The sequence below is a fragment of the Grus americana genome, chromosome 17, assembly GCF_028858705.1.
Source record: "Grus americana isolate bGruAme1 chromosome 17, bGruAme1.mat, whole genome shotgun sequence".
In the NCBI taxonomy this organism is placed as follows: domain Eukaryota; kingdom Metazoa; phylum Chordata; class Aves; order Gruiformes; family Gruidae; genus Grus; species Grus americana.
Genome location: NC_072868.1, coordinates 15,113,103 through 15,132,773, shown reverse-complemented (window position 1 = coordinate 15,132,773; position 19,671 = coordinate 15,113,103). Strand labels below are relative to the sequence as shown.

The 19,671-nt window shown below is 43.6% G+C and overlaps 2 protein-coding genes across 7 annotated transcripts in view; one reads left to right on the top strand and one right to left on the bottom strand.

The window, feature by feature from the left end:
- The window catches only part of LOC129214152 (uncharacterized), a 113,209-nt gene that overhangs the window by 71,122 nt on the left and 22,416 nt on the right, over nucleotides 1–19,671 (bottom strand). For 2 of the 6 annotated variants that reach the window (XR_008579620.1, XM_054845390.1), the window contains exon 3: nucleotides 18,580–18,750. The exons of 3 other annotated variants lie outside the window; for them this stretch is intronic. Coding sequence is in view for 1 of the 3 variants with exons in the window: in XM_054845390.1 (XP_054701365.1) it covers nucleotides 18,580–18,618 (39 nt within the window). In the remaining 2 variants the exon portion in view is untranslated. Of the gene's footprint in view, nucleotides 1–11,545; nucleotides 11,720–18,579; nucleotides 18,751–19,671 lie in introns of all 6 variants that reach the window. One more of the 6 variants, XM_054845393.1, reaches the window with a different exon arrangement.
- MC3R (melanocortin 3 receptor) lies at nucleotides 3,111–4,088 on the top strand. Its single transcript, XM_054845398.1, has one exon. It carries the CDS (start codon nucleotides 3,111–3,113, stop codon nucleotides 4,086–4,088), a length of 978 nt encoding a protein of 325 aa, XP_054701373.1.

Genomic DNA, 19,671 nt, shown 5'->3' with positions numbered 1-19,671 from the left:
AAGGTGGAGAAATGTCTAGTGGTCTTTTGAAAGTGAATGGCAGCAAGGGATGGAGCATTCTGGAGTCGATATTTACAGGACTAACGCAGCATGTTGCTGAGACTGACCAGAGGGAGAAACAGGACTGGAACGTAAATGGCAAAGCACGCCTATGAATTGGGTTACAGGTGGGTGCCGAAAACGTGAGTGCCCCTCCAGCAGCAGGGAACCCAGAGCCAAGCCCAGAAGGGTGCTGTTCCTCCAGGGTGAGCTCTCCTCCGTGAATGGGAGCTCAGCCGTGGATCCGGTCCTCACCCTGGGAGGATACAACCTCCACCTGCCACTTCACAAGGCGGTACCCAAGGACAGAGCTGGCAGGGAGGGACATCTGTCCAGCCTGGTAAAGATGGGCTCCTCCTCAGTTGGAAAGACATTTACAAGGGCAGCAGTAGTCACTTTGTCCTGAAATCATTATCCTGAGTGCACCCCATCAGCTTGAGAAATCCGGCAAGAAGCAGCTGGGGCTCACTGCACAAAACAAAGATAGCTGCTCTGGGCATAAATCCGTAACTGCCACACTTGATCAGAGGGAATAGAATTTCGCTGCCATGGGATTAGAGGCATCGGAGAGAGAGCTTAAAACAAACTAGCTGCTTTAAAATACGTCGCTGAATTTAGGGAGAGACTTTGAGAGACCAATTAAGACCTTTAAAATGTTAACTGGACAACTTGGTGGGCAAGTCTCCAGCTATTTTTTTAGATTAAGGCTACTGTGCTGGATATTGTTCTTGTAAAGGTATCATCTGGAGTTTGAATTTGAGAGGGATCTTGACAGGCTGGACAGGTGGGCCCATGCGAACCTTATGAAGTCCAACAAGGCCAAGTGCAAGGTCCTGCACGTGGGTCGGGGCAATCCCAAGCACAACTATAAGTTGGGCAGAGAATGGATGGAGAGCAGCCCTGAGGAGAAGAACCTGGGGGGTGTTGGCAGACAAGAAGCTCCACATGAGCCAGCAATGTGCACTTGCAGCCCAGAAAGCCAACCGTGTCCTGGGCTGCATCCCCGGCAGCGTGACCAGCAGGTCGAGGGAGGGGATTCTGCCCCTCTGCTCCGCTCTGCTGAGACCCCCCTGCAGTACTGCGTCCAGCTCGGGGGACCCCAGGGCAAGAAAGACATGGAGCTGTTGGAGAGAGTCCAGAGGAGGCCACAAAGATGCTCAGAGGGCTGGAGCACCTCTGCTATGGAGACAGGCTGAGAGAGTTGGGGTTGTTCAGCCTGGAGAAGAGAAGGCTCCGGGGAGACCTTAGAGCACCTTCTGGTACCCAAAGGGGCTGCAGAAAAGCTGGAGAGGGACTGGTTACAGAGGACTGTTTTACATGGAGTGACAGGACAAGGGGAACGGCCTTAGGCTGAAGGAGAGGAGATTTAAATTAGGGTCTGGGTCAGACCAACTCATCCCAGAGCTCTGTGTTCACATGAACTACCCACAAAGGTTGCTAGAAGAACCTTCGTCAAAATAGGTCTGATATCAGAGCAGTCCCATGTACCCAGCGTTTAGTTTTAGGAGTAAGAGACTCTTCTGAGATTTATGGGATGATGAGAAAGTTCGAGAGCAGTTAGGTCAGAAGGATTTAGGTTGTTGGAGATGTTACCAAGGAAACCAGACCAATATTGTGTCCATTCTCATGAACTGGACAATAGTATTTAAAAAAAGAAAAAAGATTTAACTGAGACAATTGAACTTGAAGAACTCTGTCCTTGAAACCAGTGCTGCCAGAGATGGCTTGGAAGTTGAATACAGCTACAAATTAATTTCCGTGTAACTGGTTTAATAACCAGCTGAGTCTCTGGCCCACCTGGGATGACCCTTCTCTGCCAGTACAACACAGCACACTTCTGCAGACAGGGAGAAGGGGAGAAAAAGAAGAATTAAAAAAACAACAACTTGCAAGAGCTGGTTAAGCCTTTAGGCTGACGGAGATCCTCCAGCAGAGCTGGAGAGCCATGAGACAGAGAGAACACAGCGTGGAAACTCACACCTGCACTTTGCTTCGCTCCGGAGCAAGGAATTTAGGAACCAAAATAAACAAACAAAACCTAAACCATTTGTGGGCAAGGAATGAAACCCCCAGGAGCCTGTCTCTGATGAAACCGATGTTATCTCATGGGTGTATTATTTGCACCCACATCCCACCTGTGGTTAAGGACAACGACCTGAGGGTGAGCTGCAGCACAAGGTCCAAAGCACCAGTGGGCCCAGGACATCCTCAGGGGAGGTGTCTGGACTCAGCTCAGGGCTCAGCCCACTCATTCGAGCCAGGCAGGAGGAGCTCCGGCTCCGGGCAGGAGAGGAGGGGAGGCCAGGACATCCTGCCTGCCCCGAGCCCTACACCCCCGGCTGCCCGCCCCTGCTCACTCCCACGGGCAGGACCCTGCTGCCGAGAACAGGCACCAAGTTTTGCTGGATGAAAATCCTATTTTTCAGACGAATTTTAAGGGAAATCCATCCTATTCGCTGTCTGCAGAGGGCGCCAGACCGTTTCGGATCCGCGGGCGGAGGCAGCGGTGGGGATGCTGTACCTGCTGTCAGTCAGAAAGGTGCCTGCTCTCTAATGGCCAATGCTCTTCACGGAGGATTGAGTAGGAGTTGTTTTGTCTTTCTATGCGTATATAAATCCCTTAGTTCTCTTTTCCTATCTTGCCACTGAAATACACTTCGCTGAGCTGCAACACCCTGGCAGCAAACCTGCGCTGGTCCCAGCAGACGATGGCAGATGAGAAAACTCCCTGCTTTTAACCATCGGGAGAGCTAGAACCAGCAGCGTGCTGCTCCTGATTTTTGCCTTCAGAAAAAACTATTTCATGCCTGTGAGATTTGTAGCACGCTTTCTCGTAAAGGGGAAGAGCAGCCTGTGACTGACACAAAACTCACTGTAAAAGCAGATTTTGTTTCTACTTGTAAAAGTGACTAAGGAAAAGTCCTGCCTGATTCCATCCCACGTGCACAGCAACAACTTAGAAGGACTTCTTTTTCTTTTGCTTTTTTCCCCTCCCCTTTTCTTTTTTTTTTTTTTAAACCTGTGCTCTGTCAGGTCCGTAATCACTTGTGAACTCAACTCCTTTGCTGTCAATGAATACCACACACTTTGCATTTTCATTTCAGCCTGTGCTGCTTAATGTCACTGAAGACTTCAATGACTCAATTCTGAACAATAGAAGCGGCGATGGATTTTGTGAGCAGGTCTTCATAAAAGCCGAAGTCTTCTTGACTTTGGGGATCATCAGCCTCCTGGAAAACATCCTCGTCATCCTTGCAGTGCTGAAGAATGGAAACCTACATTCTCCCATGTATTTCTTCCTTTGTAGCTTGGCTGTGGCAGATATGTTAGTGAGCATGTCAAACGCCTTGGAGACTATCATGATCGCAATCCTGAGCAACGGCTACCTGATCATTGATGACCACTTTATTCAGCATATGGACAATGTCTTTGACTCAATGATTTGTATTTCTTTGGTAGCCTCAATTTGCAACCTCTTGGTTATAGCCATTGACAGGTACATAACTATTTTCTATGCTCTCCGTTACCACAGCATCATGACTGTGAAGAAAGCTTTAACCCTGATTGTGGTCATTTGGATTGCCTGTATCATCTGCGGCATCATATTCATTGCCTACTCAGAAAGCAAAACTGTCATTGTCTGTCTCATCACCATGTTCTTTACCATGCTCTTTCTCATGGCCTCCCTTTATGTTCACATGTTCTTGTTTGCACGCCTGCATGTTAAGCGGATCGCAGCCCTCCCCGTGGATGGGGTGCCCTACCAGCGTACCTGCATGAAGGGAGCTGTCACCATCACTATATTACTCGGTGTCTTCATTGTTTGCTGGGCACCTTTCTTCCTTCACCTCATTCTCATCATTTCTTGCCCAATGAATCCATACTGCATCTGCTACACTTCACACTTCAATACCTATCTGGTCTTGATAATGTGCAACTCAGTAATTGATCCACTCATTTATGCTTTCCGGAGTCTGGAGATGAGAAAGACTTTCAAAGAGATAGTGTGTTGCTGTTACGGCATGAGTGTGGGACAGTGCATGCTGTAAGCATCTGGCTTTGTCTTGCGACTAGAGAGGATATGCACAATAGGTGTATGAATATATATATATATATGTATCTAGATACATAGCAGCTCCACTTTAAAAAGCAGTGCTTGAAGGAATGGACAGGAAAGAAAAAAATAACCTTCTACTTGATGCCTTGATTCATACTTTTCAAAGTGAAAACCAGACTCAACTAAATTATTTGAAAATATTTAAATAGTTACAACAGAAGGAAATTCAGAGTGGCTTACAAAACAGCTTAATAAACTTACTGGAAAGAGGAATCCCGGAAGGGAATACTACCTTACAGAGACTGAAATAATATTCTCTCTGCCACTCATTTGTACCTGTTGCTTTATCTCTGTGCCACTATCAACAAGTCGGTGTTTTCTAAAAGATTCCATTAGCAGCCTCTATTGAAAGCTATTCACTGGCAAGACAAAAAACACCAACAGGTAACAGCATTGCTCTACGCTTCCTGCCATGCCTCAACCTTTTATTAAAAAGAACAGACTGACATTTATGCTGCTTGCTATAAAGCAACTCGAGCAAAATCTTTGAAGGGGGAAAGTAAACATTCCTCCTGTACAGAAATACTCTTTTGGTAGAAATCAGTTAAGTGAAAAGGAACAGCTACTGTATCAGAGTGTGACTGAAACAGCTGCCAGATAGCAGCGACTCATATGAAGAAGGCATTTACACCACTTATTGTGATATAGGAGTATTATATCCTCAAATGTTTAATTTATTTTTTTAAACTGGAATGCACTGATCAATGTAGTATTTGGTATCTTAATAAAATAAGTCAGAAATCTCCTTTTGAAAAATTGTCACCAATGAGACCCGTCCCTAGAAAGTTTTGAAGACTACACAGACCTGAACATAAGGAATAGCTAAAATGCAAAATAGTTTGAATTTAGCTTTGTGTAAAAGCTGCATGTGGTCTTTAGAGATATCCGTTTGGCTAAGTTAGGTACCTGGAAGAAATAAGATGTGTACGGCAGATGAGAGTCCTATGTATTGAGAAATATACACCATAGGTCACTCTCTTCTTACTGAGAGCGCTTTACGCTGAGCTCGGTGGATGGACACTCCTGCACTGGACGCAGGAAAGCAACATGCTGTTTGCAATCGTTCAAACTCTGTGTGCAAGCTGGTGGCATGGAAAGCACGCGACTTCAGCTACAATAATTTAGTCTTTGCCTCTGCTTTTTATAGGAATAAACCATGTAAGTGACCTTCAACCAGCATATTGCAACTGAGCAAAGGCGGATGCGATTTGTACCTAATCCAGCATACGGGCAGTAGCACAGACAGTGCCAGACTAAGAAAACCCCAAACCGTTCTAAAGCCTACTGAGCACTTTTCTGGTCTCTCACTTTGGGGGGGGGGGGGGGCAGTAAACTGAAACCCTCATTTGATTTAAAACCTCCCCCCCTGTTTGAGTGGAGCTGTTAGGTGGTGGTTGTTGTTTCTGGGGCTCCCCTCTGTCAGTTTAGGAACAGTTATCCAGACCAGAGCTTCTCAATCTACTCTGCCTCCAGTTCCACATTCACACCAGTCCCGGTACAACCCGGGCTGATGGTGTCTCACTGTTACCGGCCCCAGGACCCAGCTCTGGCTGTCCATGGGGAAGATGTATCCCACAGTTTGCAAATACTGGCCTGTGTTCGACTGTGGTTTATTCTTAGCATCCTACTACCTGTGTAGGGAGCAACCTAACCTCCTAGTCCTATGGAGCGTGTGATTTCCATGGGGCCAAGAACCATCTCTCCCCATCAGCCCAAACTAACCTCATGGTCCCTATTTCCCTTGCCCTCTGATCACACCCTAAATTCCCTAATCGAGTTCTCATTTCTCCCATAATCCCATCCTCCAGGCTTCCACCTTCCCAGCACTCCCACTGTTCCAACTCTTACCTAATCTCATAACCCTTAATTTGATAAAAACTAAACTAGAAAACCACCAAGGTCACTGTGGAACACGGGGCAGAACAGGTATACAGATGAAAATTCACCCACATTTCAGGTAGAGACTGGAGGAAATCTCAACAGCTGGCAAGTAAACTAAACGTGAATACTTTCAGCCTTATCTGTGTCTCACAAATCACAGTCTGGCAGCACTAAGATCTGTTCTGTTAGCTCAGCTTGTCTTACTTCTGCAACGCCTGATTAAGATGAACTGAAACCAGCATAGGAAACCACACAAATGGCCTTTTGTGGTGTGGAATGTCTGTGCCTACTTGTTGTAAAAAACTACCTGTTGTCAGTGTTACGTACCTTTATACTCTGGAGCATGGCTTGCCATGATATTCTGCCTCAGGTTATTGTGTATTTAGCTTTTATTGTACCTGATGTTCTACTTATTTCTCTTTTTAAAAGTGATTTTAGACAAGACTGATTCATACTGTGCTTTGCCTTTAACCAAAACATACATCTGTTGAATAAAACAATCCGAAGCCATCACCTAGAATAGCATTTCCTTCTATCAGAGCACCATGCCATGTCAAACCACAGTCCACTGGTTCGCAAAACTAGAAATAGAGTCTAACACTGGGCAAAAACCTCCTAATTCTGCATGCCGCCCACAGAGCTATACAAAAATGAGCAAACAAGCCAGACTTCTCCATCCCACATGCAAACAGGATGGAAAGAGAATCCATAAAATCCCTCAAAGATCTCTCTCACTTTCTGGCACCAGCGGGTGAAGGTGCGGCTCCTCCCCACCAGTTATCCATGGAGATGGATGGTAGGTTTGTCCAGCCCCAGTTCCAAATTCCCAACTCTAACACATACTTTGGAAATCCATGGTGCAGTCTTCTGCATGGAGCCAGGACGGTACCCACCACAAACCTGTCCATGATGGGAAGGGAAAGAAAGTCTCCATGGGACTGAATCCCACAACAGGAGATAGTGAATGAATCCTAATAGCTCCATGGAAGGGAAGTGAAGAACAGGACTGCTCTCAGGAAAGACCACGGCAATCAGTGCCTGTGGGACAGATCTTAACGCTTTGCTGAGAAGGGAGTCCTGGAACTGGTGTTCACCCAGCCTCAGCCCTCAGGGACAGCTGAGGATCAAGTCAGGACTCATCCAAGAGACACGCAAGGACTGGAACATCAGCAGAAGCCCCCCCAAAACAGCATCATTTTGCAGCAGTGCACCCTATAGGTGCATACATACAGCAGAACAAAGACATCACAGCAACACATGCTAGTAACATACACTAGTAACCAGAGCAACCTGTCTATCTGCTGAGGATCTGCCCCATTTACAATTGTAGTGAAACGTGGACACTGTCAGAGTTGTTACTGTTAAGCTAATGTATAACCTGTTCATGAGAAGAAATGTTTCTTCCTTGGTAAGAGTGCTGGGCCGAACAAGATATATGCAGTTTCCCCCTAGATAGTATGAGAAATGACAGACTGAGATAATATCCTTTTCATCTAAAGGTGCCATTTATATGGATTTATTGATCCAGTTTTCTGCAAGAAAAAAGTTCACGAGCACTGTAGGATTACTATTTGCTCAAAGACTTGTTAGAAAACCCTCATGTATTCAAATATTTGAATTCGCAGGACCATGAGTTATCCCGCTAAGTCAACTCAGCATATTCTACAAATTACAGCCAGATTTGTTTCTTTCATATGAAATTCAGCACTATGCACACTATTTTCCCATTAATAAGTGTCTAAATATTTTATAATTGAAAGCATTTGTCCTAATGGATAAATAAAAAAGTCCAGGCATAGAATTCTGCAGTCAACCAAGGCCATCGGTAGGGCCATTAGTACAAATACCTTGATTACCTTTTCACTGAAATAAGATGCGTAAATTTGTTGAAGCCTATTTTGGGACCAGGGTTAGCCATTTGGTTGCTATGCTAAACCATTAAGGTGATTTTGAAGCTCACCCACAAAGGAACACTGCTTCACAACACACACTGGAAACCCTTTTACTGGGCAGCCCAGCCCAATCCCAGTTCCACATCTCCGAGATGGATGGAGAAAAACCAGGTAACACGGGCACCGAGACACCCAGCACAGGTACAGCAGATGCAACAGTTCCAGAACAGCTTGTTCCCTCCTGTCTCCACCATCCAAGAGGGGAGGCAAGCTACACTCAGACCGGTTGATATAAGATGACCGTAGGCACGGAAATTTGGACGGCATTCAGTGGGGTGCAGGGCAGGAGGGCTCACACAGCTGGGTTAGCAACCTGGAGGTCAGCTCCAGGTATCGCTGTGAGTGTCACTACCGAGTGGCAGCAGGGCTCTTGTGTTCCTGGGGACAGGCACAGATCTAACTGTTTATCACAACTACGACACAATGCCCGCGTTCAGTAGGCTTTCAGGTGGAAGGCAGAGGAAAGAAACAGCTTTCGAAGAACGCTCTAAAGACTAATAAAAACTCCCGTCCATATATATCTCCAAAGAACATTCAGATGGTGCTGTTCTGCTCGGTTTCGAAGGTTAAAACTTGAAGGTTAAACTATAGCCTTGTTTTTTAAGTGGTTCGATTAATAACGTACATTAAGTGGACAGAGGCATCGAGGAAGGAAGATGAAGCAGACTCCAGGCCAGAGCGGTGGGTGAAGCCCATTTGCACAGGGGAGCAGCGCAGCCTCACAGCTGCACATTTCCCTGTGTTCTTTCCTGGGCTGCCGCGTAATGGGGTCACAGCTCAAGTCAGACTTTATGCTGATGAATGAAAATAAGCTCCATCAGATTTGTTCCAAAGAGAAGACACCAGCACTTTTGATGCTTTAAATCTGCTTGGAAAAAGCTTTTTTTTTTCTTTATTCTTCATGTTTAAAATTAATTTTTCCAGAAATAACAAGCATAGGAAAGCTCACTCCAAATCCACTTTTCATAACCATCCATCACCTCAACATCATTACAGTCATTATATATTTCATAAGCAATTTAAATAGTGGCACAGGACTATGCTCCTTCACCACTCTCGTAACACACACCTCTCAGAGCCAGCCTAAAATCACCAGGGAAGGCACCAACGCAGGACCCCGCGCCTGGCACCGGTGCTGATTTGAGCAAGAGCCAATTTCCATCACTCACGGATTCAGTGCTATGCAAAGTAGCCCTAAACCCGCCCGATGTGGGGAGGCTGGTACATCACAGGCAATTTAGAAACATCTCTGAAACAGAAGCCGTAAGAACCAGGACGCAGTAAGGTCGGTGTCTGTGCGATGCTGTATCGGTCGTTGGGGCAGAAGGCCAGAAGTATGCACTTTATCAGGAAGGCTTGAGCCAGGACTTTTAAGAGTTAAGATAAATTTGTATAATATTCACATCATTCTGAAAACACTAATGACAAAAGTAGAGCTACTCATTTTTCTTACCCATTTAAATGACTGTGCACAAGAAGAGAATGTACCTCCTTCTGAGATGGCAATAGAAATCTGTTTATTAATCTGCTGTTTTGCAGGTATGAGTGGTCATAGTGCCACAGCTAAGTATCTGCCCTAAGCAGTTATGAATTTCCAAGGGGTTTTTGTCTTGTTTTACACTTCCCATTTCTTTATGAAAAAACCACACAGCTTTTGTTTGAGGCTATTCCTCTCCTATGATGACAGAGAAGGCACTGCTGAAATGAGATTTACTTAGAAAATCCATAAATCTATGATTCTACTGCTCAAACTGTCTCCATTAATAATAAACAGTCAGTATTCACCTTTGAGCCTAACCGAGGCAGTTTTGGTTTGTTCTATATCTATTTCTGATTCAAATGAACATTCTAGAAAAAAATTAAAATACATAAAGCAGCCCTCCTTCACTGTAATGGGTATAATAACCAGCCCAACACTTTCCACACATTGCTGGTATAATCACTACAATTGTAACAATGCACACTGGGGGTAAGCTGCAACTCGACTACAAAGCCAGAGACCAAACATGATGGACTTGAAGCTACTCTGTATTAACACGTGAATATTATAACCAGGTATTAATTGACATAACAGTGAAGATGGTTTAAATTAACAAGCTGAAGGCTTGTTGTTTTTTTTTTTAAGTAAACACCCATACACTGAATCAGAAACGCTTCCAGCTATTCAAATTCATTAACTTAACTTCAATTAACATTTAAGCACAAGCAAACCCACAGACATCCTAAGAAACAAACATTTCTTTAGACTTACACATTCGCAGAGTCACAAGAAACCGTAGGCAAGGCAGAACCACCACCGACCACCTGCTATTACACATACTCCCACTTTGCTCCCTCAACACAGCCCCACTCCACACAAGTGGTTGGTAGCAATCGCGGTGCCTCTCCTCCTACAAAAGCTGCACTACTGAAACACCCCCCCGAAGGAGCCATTATCCTGGGCGAGCTGATAATCAAAGCAGTGAAAAGGTGCAGCTGGGAGATTCAGCCTAAACAGTTATTTCCTGCGATGAGAAAAGGCAGCGAGGGCCTATTAGCACTCAGTTCATTAGGGGTTCACGTTACACCTGAATGGAGTTTTGCGTGAGTGTTGGGGCATGTGACTGAAAGCTGCTCGAGTGCACGCTGAAAGAAGCACCCAAGTGTGATTTGGAGTAAGTGCATTAAGAAACAGAGTACTTCCTCTGCCATTAGCATACAGCTGGGAGGGTCATCCTGGGACTTCTTCAGCTCCAAGTGCATTTAACTCTTTTTCTATAATACCTGATTGCGTGGTGGTGAGTATTCCCAAGGGCTCTTGGTGCCAGCAAGGAAGTTCCTCTTCAGCAGTCACCGACAGGGACTGCTAAAACTTAGCACGCTAAATGTTTCTACCTAACTGCTAGTTTTGTCAAGGTAAGAGGTCACACAAAATTCTATATTCAGGAAAAAATAGAGAAGGAGCATGATTTTTTTTTAAATAACTTGCTTGGGGAACTAGGGAGTCTTTTTGTCTCTGCCTCAGTGAACAATGGTGAATTTCTATCCAACCTTGTAGACCTTGACCTTCCCAAATTTGAAATGAAACAGTGAAAAATTTACAAAGTTGCATTTTTATGAAATGTATATATGACGGAAAGGGTCAGGCAGAGGCACCTCTATCCCTTCCAGTTATGCCATCACCTCTGAGACCACGGAGACAATCTGGTTCTGAGATTGCCCAAGCACTGAGAGACCTGGAGCTACAGCACTGCCGGCGGGCAGGAGTCCCCACGTGCAACGAGCTGATTCCACGAGTCATTGCAATCCAGGGTTTCACCACCACCAGGATCAACACCACTAAGAAAACACAAGGCAAAAAAGAGAGGCACGAGAAAGCTGGGTGGGAAATTAAAGCCTGAACAGCTGTGCAAAACAGCTACAGGAGGCACGTAGTGACGGTCGAGACACGGGAGAGGGCGAGATCTGAGGATGGATGCCTTTGGTGCCTATCAGCAGGTAAGAACCATTAACTGTGAAATCAAGAGTCTGTACCTAATTAGTACAGACTTCATCTGTATCATTGTTAGCGTCTTACTTCACAAAGCCTGCATGCTGCTCCTGTCTTCAGCCTTTAAGAACAATGCACCTCATCACAAAACACTTCTCTTTCAAAGTGAGACTGGACTTATTCTGCGTTTTCACAAAACACCAGACCAATCCTCGTAGCCTTTTCTTGGCTGCCTCTTCACCGCAGTCAGTTACGTGATACCTGGGAAAAGATTTGCCTTCAGTAATCTTAAAATTGTACAGCTTGTACTTGGAAATGTCCTTCAAATCAAGGACTCGTAATTTAAAGTTCTTAAGTGGAAAATGGACAGTAAATAATCTTTTGTTTTCAGATTTCTCTGCATGAAAGCAATTTAGGTAGACTTGGGAATTCAAAACTTCTGGTAAAACAAATCAGGAGGCAGGACCAAACACGAGGCATGCAGTAAACATGCAGCAATGCAATTAATGGATTTGCATATGCAATTTGATGTACAAAAATTAACCCAAACACTGTACTACTCTCATACTGTCATAATAAAGTGTGCTGTGTTATATTTTTGTGTTTATGTAATAGACCATCTATTTACTCAGAAAGGCACGTTATATAACACCAAGGTTGTCCTTTAACACACAAAGATGCTCCTAAACTTAAAAGAAAGTGTTGTTGCGTAGACTCTGTTACTCTATTTCCAGGTTTGCAGCAGGTATGAAGTGGGGGCCTTGGTGACTATACAGTATTTCACTTCCTTCTGAGTCAAGAACATGTAATCAGTAGCCGTGATCACGTACTGCACAAAAGCTATCGCAGGCACCATCAACCACCTTCACATCCCGCGTTTGAGAAACCAGCTATCGCAGCTCCAGTACAATTCCAGTAATGAAAAGCATTTGCATAGAGTTATGAAAGTCTAATGCTTAAAGAAGCTTTAAAAGGGTATTAATCATCCGGTTTTTCTAAGAGATTATGGGCAAAGTAAATCAACATATGATTTAATTTATGGTGATGAGCCACGTAAACTGCATCAAGTTGGGGAGGGTGCAAAAAGGAAAATTTGGATAGGTCTGGCACAAGCTTTTGAATGTCCAAACAGATTGGGTATATGTTAATAGATTCATTTGGGGGAGAGGGGGGAGGTGTTTGGGTTGGTTTTATTTTGATACACAAGTGAAAACTGTTTAGCCTAGGAAAAGATTGGGGGTTAAGTAAAAGGTATTCCCTGACCAGGCTGGTCCTCGCACTTTTCATTCAGGAGTCGGAGCAGCCCACACAGATAGTCCTGGGACAGAGGCCAGGGGTCTTCCCATTTTAAGCAGATATCCATGAGCCGACCCTGCTGCTTCTGAACGACACGTCTGTCTCAGTGGCAAAATCGTGAAAGCAGGTGCTACTTAAAAGCCCGAAACAAGGGAGAATACCAGCTCCTGCACTATGCAATGACCTGAACGTCCAGTTCCAGGGGAGGGCAATAGCAAAGGGGGGCAGCGTGTCCATCGGTGGACACCAAAGCACTCTTAAACCAGATTTTTTCAGCAGAATCAACTAAATTTCTCTAAAATCAACTTTCGTCTCTCAAGTTTGTTTAAGCTTCTGGGGACACCACGCTGCTCCCTGTGGCATCTATCACAGCAGGCAGTCACAAGCAAAATCTGACTAGAAGATGGTCTTTTGGGGATTTGATTGCTACTCTGTGCCTCCTTGCCAGCCATGCCGGAGCGTTTCAACCTTGGTTACTGGAATGCCAGCTGAACAGACGAATCGTTCACCCCATTTCCTAAGGACTGTTTGACGCTTCTTCCCTGTTCAATGCCATGCGCGGCAGATGGGAACTTCACAGGATGAGGTCTACACAAAGAAAATCAATAATCCATAATAATAATACAGCTGGCGCAAACCTGCCATTTCGATGAATAAACCTATGACCGTGTGGCTAGTGTTCTTATGCTGGTGTGTCATTACTAATTGTGCAAACAAAGCATGTGTGTGCACAGGAGTAACTCTGAGAAACTTCATATAGGCCAATATACTTTGAAGAGTACAGAAGTAAACATTTAAACTCAACTTAGGTAAATGCAATTAGTCAATAAGACACCATATTGGATTATTTATGAAATCAAGGAAGTTGCCATTGATTAAAATAAGACTAGATGAAGCAGAAAGAAGTGTACGGAGAATGTGACATTTGGAAGCCTGTGTGTATTTGTCTACAAAGTGACAGTTGCATATTTCAATAGCAAAAAGGTTTTATTAATGAGCAATTGTTCTCTTCTGCAAACTGCATCTAGACCAGAAAGACTGGGCTTTTTTCTTTCAACTAAGCAAGCTAAGTTGAAACTGAAATCATGTACAAGCATGTACAACTGAGAGCATACGCATGCATTCTTTATAAAATTAATTCACCAAGTGGAAAAATATGATGTTCTCAGAGTTTTAATTCATCATTTTCATCTCTCATCTCATATAATATCAATTTAAACTGGTTTAGGTTTCTACCACCTCTGATTATTTATTGTGTAGTGTCACTAGGAGCTGACATGTCACTATGACTTCACATTGTAAAGATTTTTTCTCTTGTATTAAAATACCTTCTTTGCTGGCTGACAAAAACTATGCCGGATGCACTTAGCAGGCTCACATATTTCCAAAGGCAATCATATAAATGAGACCAGGACACACTTGCCTCCCCAGTTCTGCTAGCAAGAAGGCTTTGTATTATTTTATCCAGGAACAACAGCTTCCAGCTGGCTTGATGGGAATTAGTCCTTACCTCTGCTGCCTCCCATGGGGACAGAAAGGGAAAACCTCCAAGGGATATGTGAAAATGTTGCTCTGTAACTTTGGCCTCTATATTTAGATAGTCTTAATGTGCATTAGCTAAAAACATAATGTACTTGTACAGATTAAATGACAATTAAGCCAATAATATTCTTTAAAACTTAAAGCCTACAAAATACAGACATTTAAGGCAACCAAGACCAAATAACAATGTTACTTAGAGTGAAATATCCACAATCTAAATTCCGTATGATAACACAATACAGTGAAAATCAATGCTCTCTCTGTTAATGAGACAGGGTAATCAAAATGGAACTAATTATTTCTCAGATATGCTAGATTTTAAATATCATTTTTTGACCTAAGTGCAGCTCCTTACCAGAATCTAAGAGCAGTGAAATTACTGACAGTCCAACTATACGAGAAATATTCAAAAACAGCTCAATTATTCTCTGCAAAGCGATATGTGAAGAGGTATTGAATACTGCACCTGACACTTTGGGTTTGCTGTGCTTAAGGAGAACTAGAGCACAGGGCTTTGTTTTTCCCTTGTTGCTGGCTTCCAGTCCAGAATGCTACTTAATTGGTACCGTGGGCAGAAGCATCTTCCACGTACTTCCCTGCCGTTGCCCCCTCCTAAATGAACAGGATTTCTTATTCAGCCACCAAAACATGCTGCTTGTAAGTTTTCATCTTTGGAGGTTCTGTAAAGCTTAGGGAAGAGATCAGAAAAGATGTAGGGGACCATTTCTTAATTAATGTCAAATATGAAGCTAGCAAAGTTGGCAGGGAGGATATTTATTTCTGGGAACAGTATTTTCCAGATTGTAACAGCCAGGAGACAGCTCAGGGAACACAATTTTCTGGGATAGCTGGAGCTATGTGACAGGTTTGTGTTTTGTTTTCTTAAATGCTGTCCCTTTGGTAGTTCTCCTTAATTAAAAATTATTCTGATATACTGAAGTAATACTTTACTTCTAATGTGACAGTTACTCCCAATTTGGTGTATAATTACTAATCAGAAAAGGCAAATAGCTTCCTAGGCATAAGCACAAATATTGCTATTTAGAAAATTAATTCACTGATACACTACCCACTTGCTTGCTTTATTAGACGCTGGTAAGAGCAGAACGTGTAACACAAGGTTGTAACTTTACTTTTCCTAAAGAGATAAGTACATTAAGACAGCTCTGCAAACGGTGAGTGAAAGCTCTCCATGATCAAAACCACCACATCAAAGAACTTTGAGCAATCAGATTTTTCTGAATAAAGGAAAAGATGGAATTAACTAAGAACACAGTTCCCACATTGATATAGCAATGAATACAAGATCATTAAGCCATCTACATAATGAGTGAGCATGTGTTAAAAGCAAAAAGTAATTTCTGTAGAGGAGGAAAAGTCTAGAAACAAGCCATATCTTAATGAGAAATTGTCATTGCAAAATATGTATTTGTTTGAAAAATATTGCTTAGCATGATCATGTTAATGTCATAATAAATTCATTTTCAAAAATATTTTTGTTTACATTGTGAATGCAACAGCACCTTGCCCATTGTGCCAGCACCGATGTAATCAGACCCACACTGGCTGTACATTCGTGGGCTCTAAGTAGCTGAAATGTGTACTTTCACATCCCACAGTTAGTAGCTCACAGTAAAAAATAGCAGTTTGTTAAGAACTTTCCCATCATCATGAGTTATATAATTTGTATATTTACATATATATCTGTGCATTTATACACATAATGCAAACCATATATTAATTTCCCTTATGAAGGTACACTTTAAATCAGTCACTGACAATTCTTAGAAAATCTGGAATTAACTGGTTTTTGCAGTCACGTTTGCTCTTTGCATGTATGAAAGTGTTCTTTATTAAGAATTTAAGCACCCTCTGTTCTGCTGCCTGTCTTACATCTAGCTAGTTTGAATTAAAATGTGAAAAACAAATGAGATCCACAGATTTACAATGGTCATTTTAAGACAAACTGGCACAAAGCAATCTACAATTTATTTAGATAAACGCTACCTACTTCTTGTGGGAAGCTTAAATCTCAATGGTTCTCTTCTGGACCCTCTGTCAACTCAATCCAACTGCTGTCTCAATTTTTATCATCTTATTTTGTGGAACTACAAAATACAACTGTTCTAATGGAGAAATTAGAAAACAAAAGCAATTCCTTTTTTTTATTTTTCTCCCTTTTAGTTCCTCTGTGTATTTAAAGGCATGCTGGGGCCAAATTTCTTCAGAGAGCTGGGACCACTGAGTTCTGGAAGAGTGTAGGATCCCGACCATAAGCCCCACAAAATGTGACCTGCTGAGCGTTCCCGGCGCAAATCCAGCCAAAGTTTGATTGACTCAGCAGGTCAGCATTTCCGAAGAGCTCAGCATCCTATTTGGGAATAACAAAAAACGTGACAAGCCTTTTGAGCAGCTTGGCGCTGCTCCACAGCGGAGTGCAGACTGCAGCTCAAGCTCAGCGAGGTGACTTGCGCAAGCCAGAGAAGGATGAGCTGCCTTTCGGTACGCACTGTGCCCGCACAGGGTTTGCACATCTTTTCCCCGGAGTGTCCCAAATCAGGCCATTCACAGATGGCCACGGTGAGCAGGTTGGTGCTGCGAGCAGCGTGCTGTGCCACAGCACTGGCAGAATCAAGGTGCTCAGCAAAAGCGCTCTCTTGCAGGAGTGCCTGAGTTCGAACAGATCTAATCAGCGGTTCAGACAGGGCTGCCTTCTCCACCTGCCCCGAAGTGTTTACAGACAAAAACAATGTGCTAGTGTTTCCCTGACATTCATGCTAATAAACTGTGGAAGGAAATCAGCATTAGGAAGCAAAACAACATATAATTGCCATAGACAAGTACTGCAAAGCAGCCAATTTGTCTGTGATTCAAATGAAAAATTACTATTACTCTGCCTTCATTTGCTATCCTCCGTATCAGAACCTGTTATTAATCATATTCCCAGTCCAGACTCCAGGAATAATACAGTTTAATACCCGGCAGGAAGTGGGTATGTTGACGTAATAACCAAAGTGTATATATTTTGGTTGAATAAGTCCTTTCTTTCAAGGGAGGAAGGTTATGGAGCCATCGTGAATCTAACTTTGACAAAAAACTCGGTTTTAGACAAAATTAGACACCACCATGGGAAGAGTCACTCAAGTGGAAAAAGATGATCATTGGATGCAACAGTGTATATTAAATGACAATTAGAGAAGTTTCTTACTAAAAAGAAAAAATAAACCAAACCACAAACCCGAGACAAATTACAAATCAATTACCTCTTACTGTCAAGCACATGAAAATTAAGGCTTTCTTGACACCATACTGTGAGATACTGGCAGGGTTTTTTTCTATTCCGTAAATGCAAACGCTTCAAGCCCTGACTTGTTACACTGGCCCGCTTCAGACCTCCGAATAATCTTCAATAACAGTAACAAAAATGCTTGAGAATGTCACCTAATCCCAATAGGGTGAACTATCAACTGTGGGGAAAATACTAATGATCAAAAATCCTGTCTAGAAAAATTATCATGGTCGGTGCTCCTGTACCTCGCTGTCAGGGACCTCCATCCCATTGGCAAAAATCTTGTTCAACAATGTATTTCTGAAAACTCAATCTGTGGCTGCTCCTTTGCCTGCATTTGGGATGGACCCACACTGCTACAGAGCGAGGCAGGCAGCTGCCGGCCGTCTCACTGCCTGCACGGAGCAGCACAGCAAGTTCCATGAAGAAAAGAAACTCTACCTACAAACAAGTTAGGGTCCAGCGGTGACACGGACTTGCCTCGTTTAACCACCTGCAACTGTCAAACTCTGAGAGAGCAAAAGACAGGAGCGAGAGTTTAGAGGGGACACATACACCTAGGGTGCCGTGATCCAAACCTGGTGACACTACGGTATCAGGAGTCCTGCCGCTCACTTTGCTGAGCCAGATTTTTCAAAGGACGTCAGTTCCCATCTAAGCATCTGAACTACTTCTGGAAGCCTCACTGGGAGAAGGGCCCTCCCAGAAGCATGAACCGGTGGGAGTGGGACCAGCCAGAAGACACACCAGCAGCACAGGTGGCCCGTTTCCCTATCGACTCTTCTGAATTTGGTTGATAAAATGCAAGTATCTACAACTGCTTTCTCAGAAGAAAACTAAACTGCCTGCAGTTGATCACCAAGTATGTTGAAGGAAGTGTCCGTGGAGAACGAATGAGAGCAAAGGCATTTGCAAGGCATCAGCATTTTTTGTACTCATCAGTGCAGTGCTCTTTTCCTGCAGCCTTTATTCTCTTGGTTAATAGCAATCGTACCTTTCCTGTACTTTTTTCAGGAAGCAAAGATTTGTGCATTGGTTGTCTCCCGGCTGCTCTCGTTTATAACATGCTGCCATAATTCCAGATTCGTGCTTCTAATTCTACTGTTCCTGTTAGAAAAGGTGTTACTTTTTGACAATAGATGATCATCTTCTCCCTGGGGTGCTCCTGCAAAGCAAAAAAACAGATGCTGGGAGGCTCGCAGTGTTGTTTCTGAACAACAGGAAGAGGTCTTCCAAGCTCACTTCAATTTACTCAGACTGCACCAACCTGATACCACCGTCATCTCAGAGGTGCTGTCAGTTAAAGGTTTGCCATAATGCAAGGGAATTTGAAAGGGAATTTTTTCTCCAAATAATTAAAGGAAGAAAGCCTGGAAAGATACTGCCATTTCTGTAGACTTTGTACACTGTTTCCCAAGTGGTATGACACTTTTCAAAATAAACAGTGCAGCAGGACCTTGTGATTACTGCTACCAACCAGTAATGTCCGAGGACAGTGTAGAATGGGGAGACCAGCAGAACTGTCAACTGGGTGTGCAGGATCTGCCCTTCAGAACGCTGGTCATTTAAAAGAGGACAGCCTGTGACATAGACAGTGAATATTCATGCTGAATTTTTTCTGAGACACCTGTTTTACTCCATATCTTGTTCCACCTGCCATTGCAGAACAATGGCAAGAGCTACAATGGGTTCAGGGGGATGGAGGGGGGAGGTTGGGTTTTGTGGGTTTTATAGTTTTGGTTGGTTGGGTAGTTTCAGCACTCCTAATGACATAATTGGGTATACTGATCAGTTAAAGATCAGCCCAATCTGATCATCATTTTTCCATAAGGGTTCCAGATAGCTCACTCACAGAGGAGCTGCAGGAGAGTTGCTGTTGCAGTAACTAGAGCAAGTAGAGGGGCACAAAGCAACAGGCCTCTCCAACCCCTTCAGAAAGTGAAGAATTAACCATTTTACTGCCCCTTCCCAAGGCTTTTGATTGTCTTTGACATCGTGAACCCCTGACAGCTGTGGTTCCAGCGGGTGATGTCCTATTTGGAAAGTTCCCAGTCTGCTGTTGATGGTGCAGCTCGTGGCAGCAGGA

Bases quoted from the DNA above. Each gene is read 5' to 3' on its own strand.
- MC3R (XM_054845398.1), top strand. From the start codon at position 3,111: ATGAATACCACACACTTTGCATTTTCATTTCAGCCTGTGCTGCTTAAT.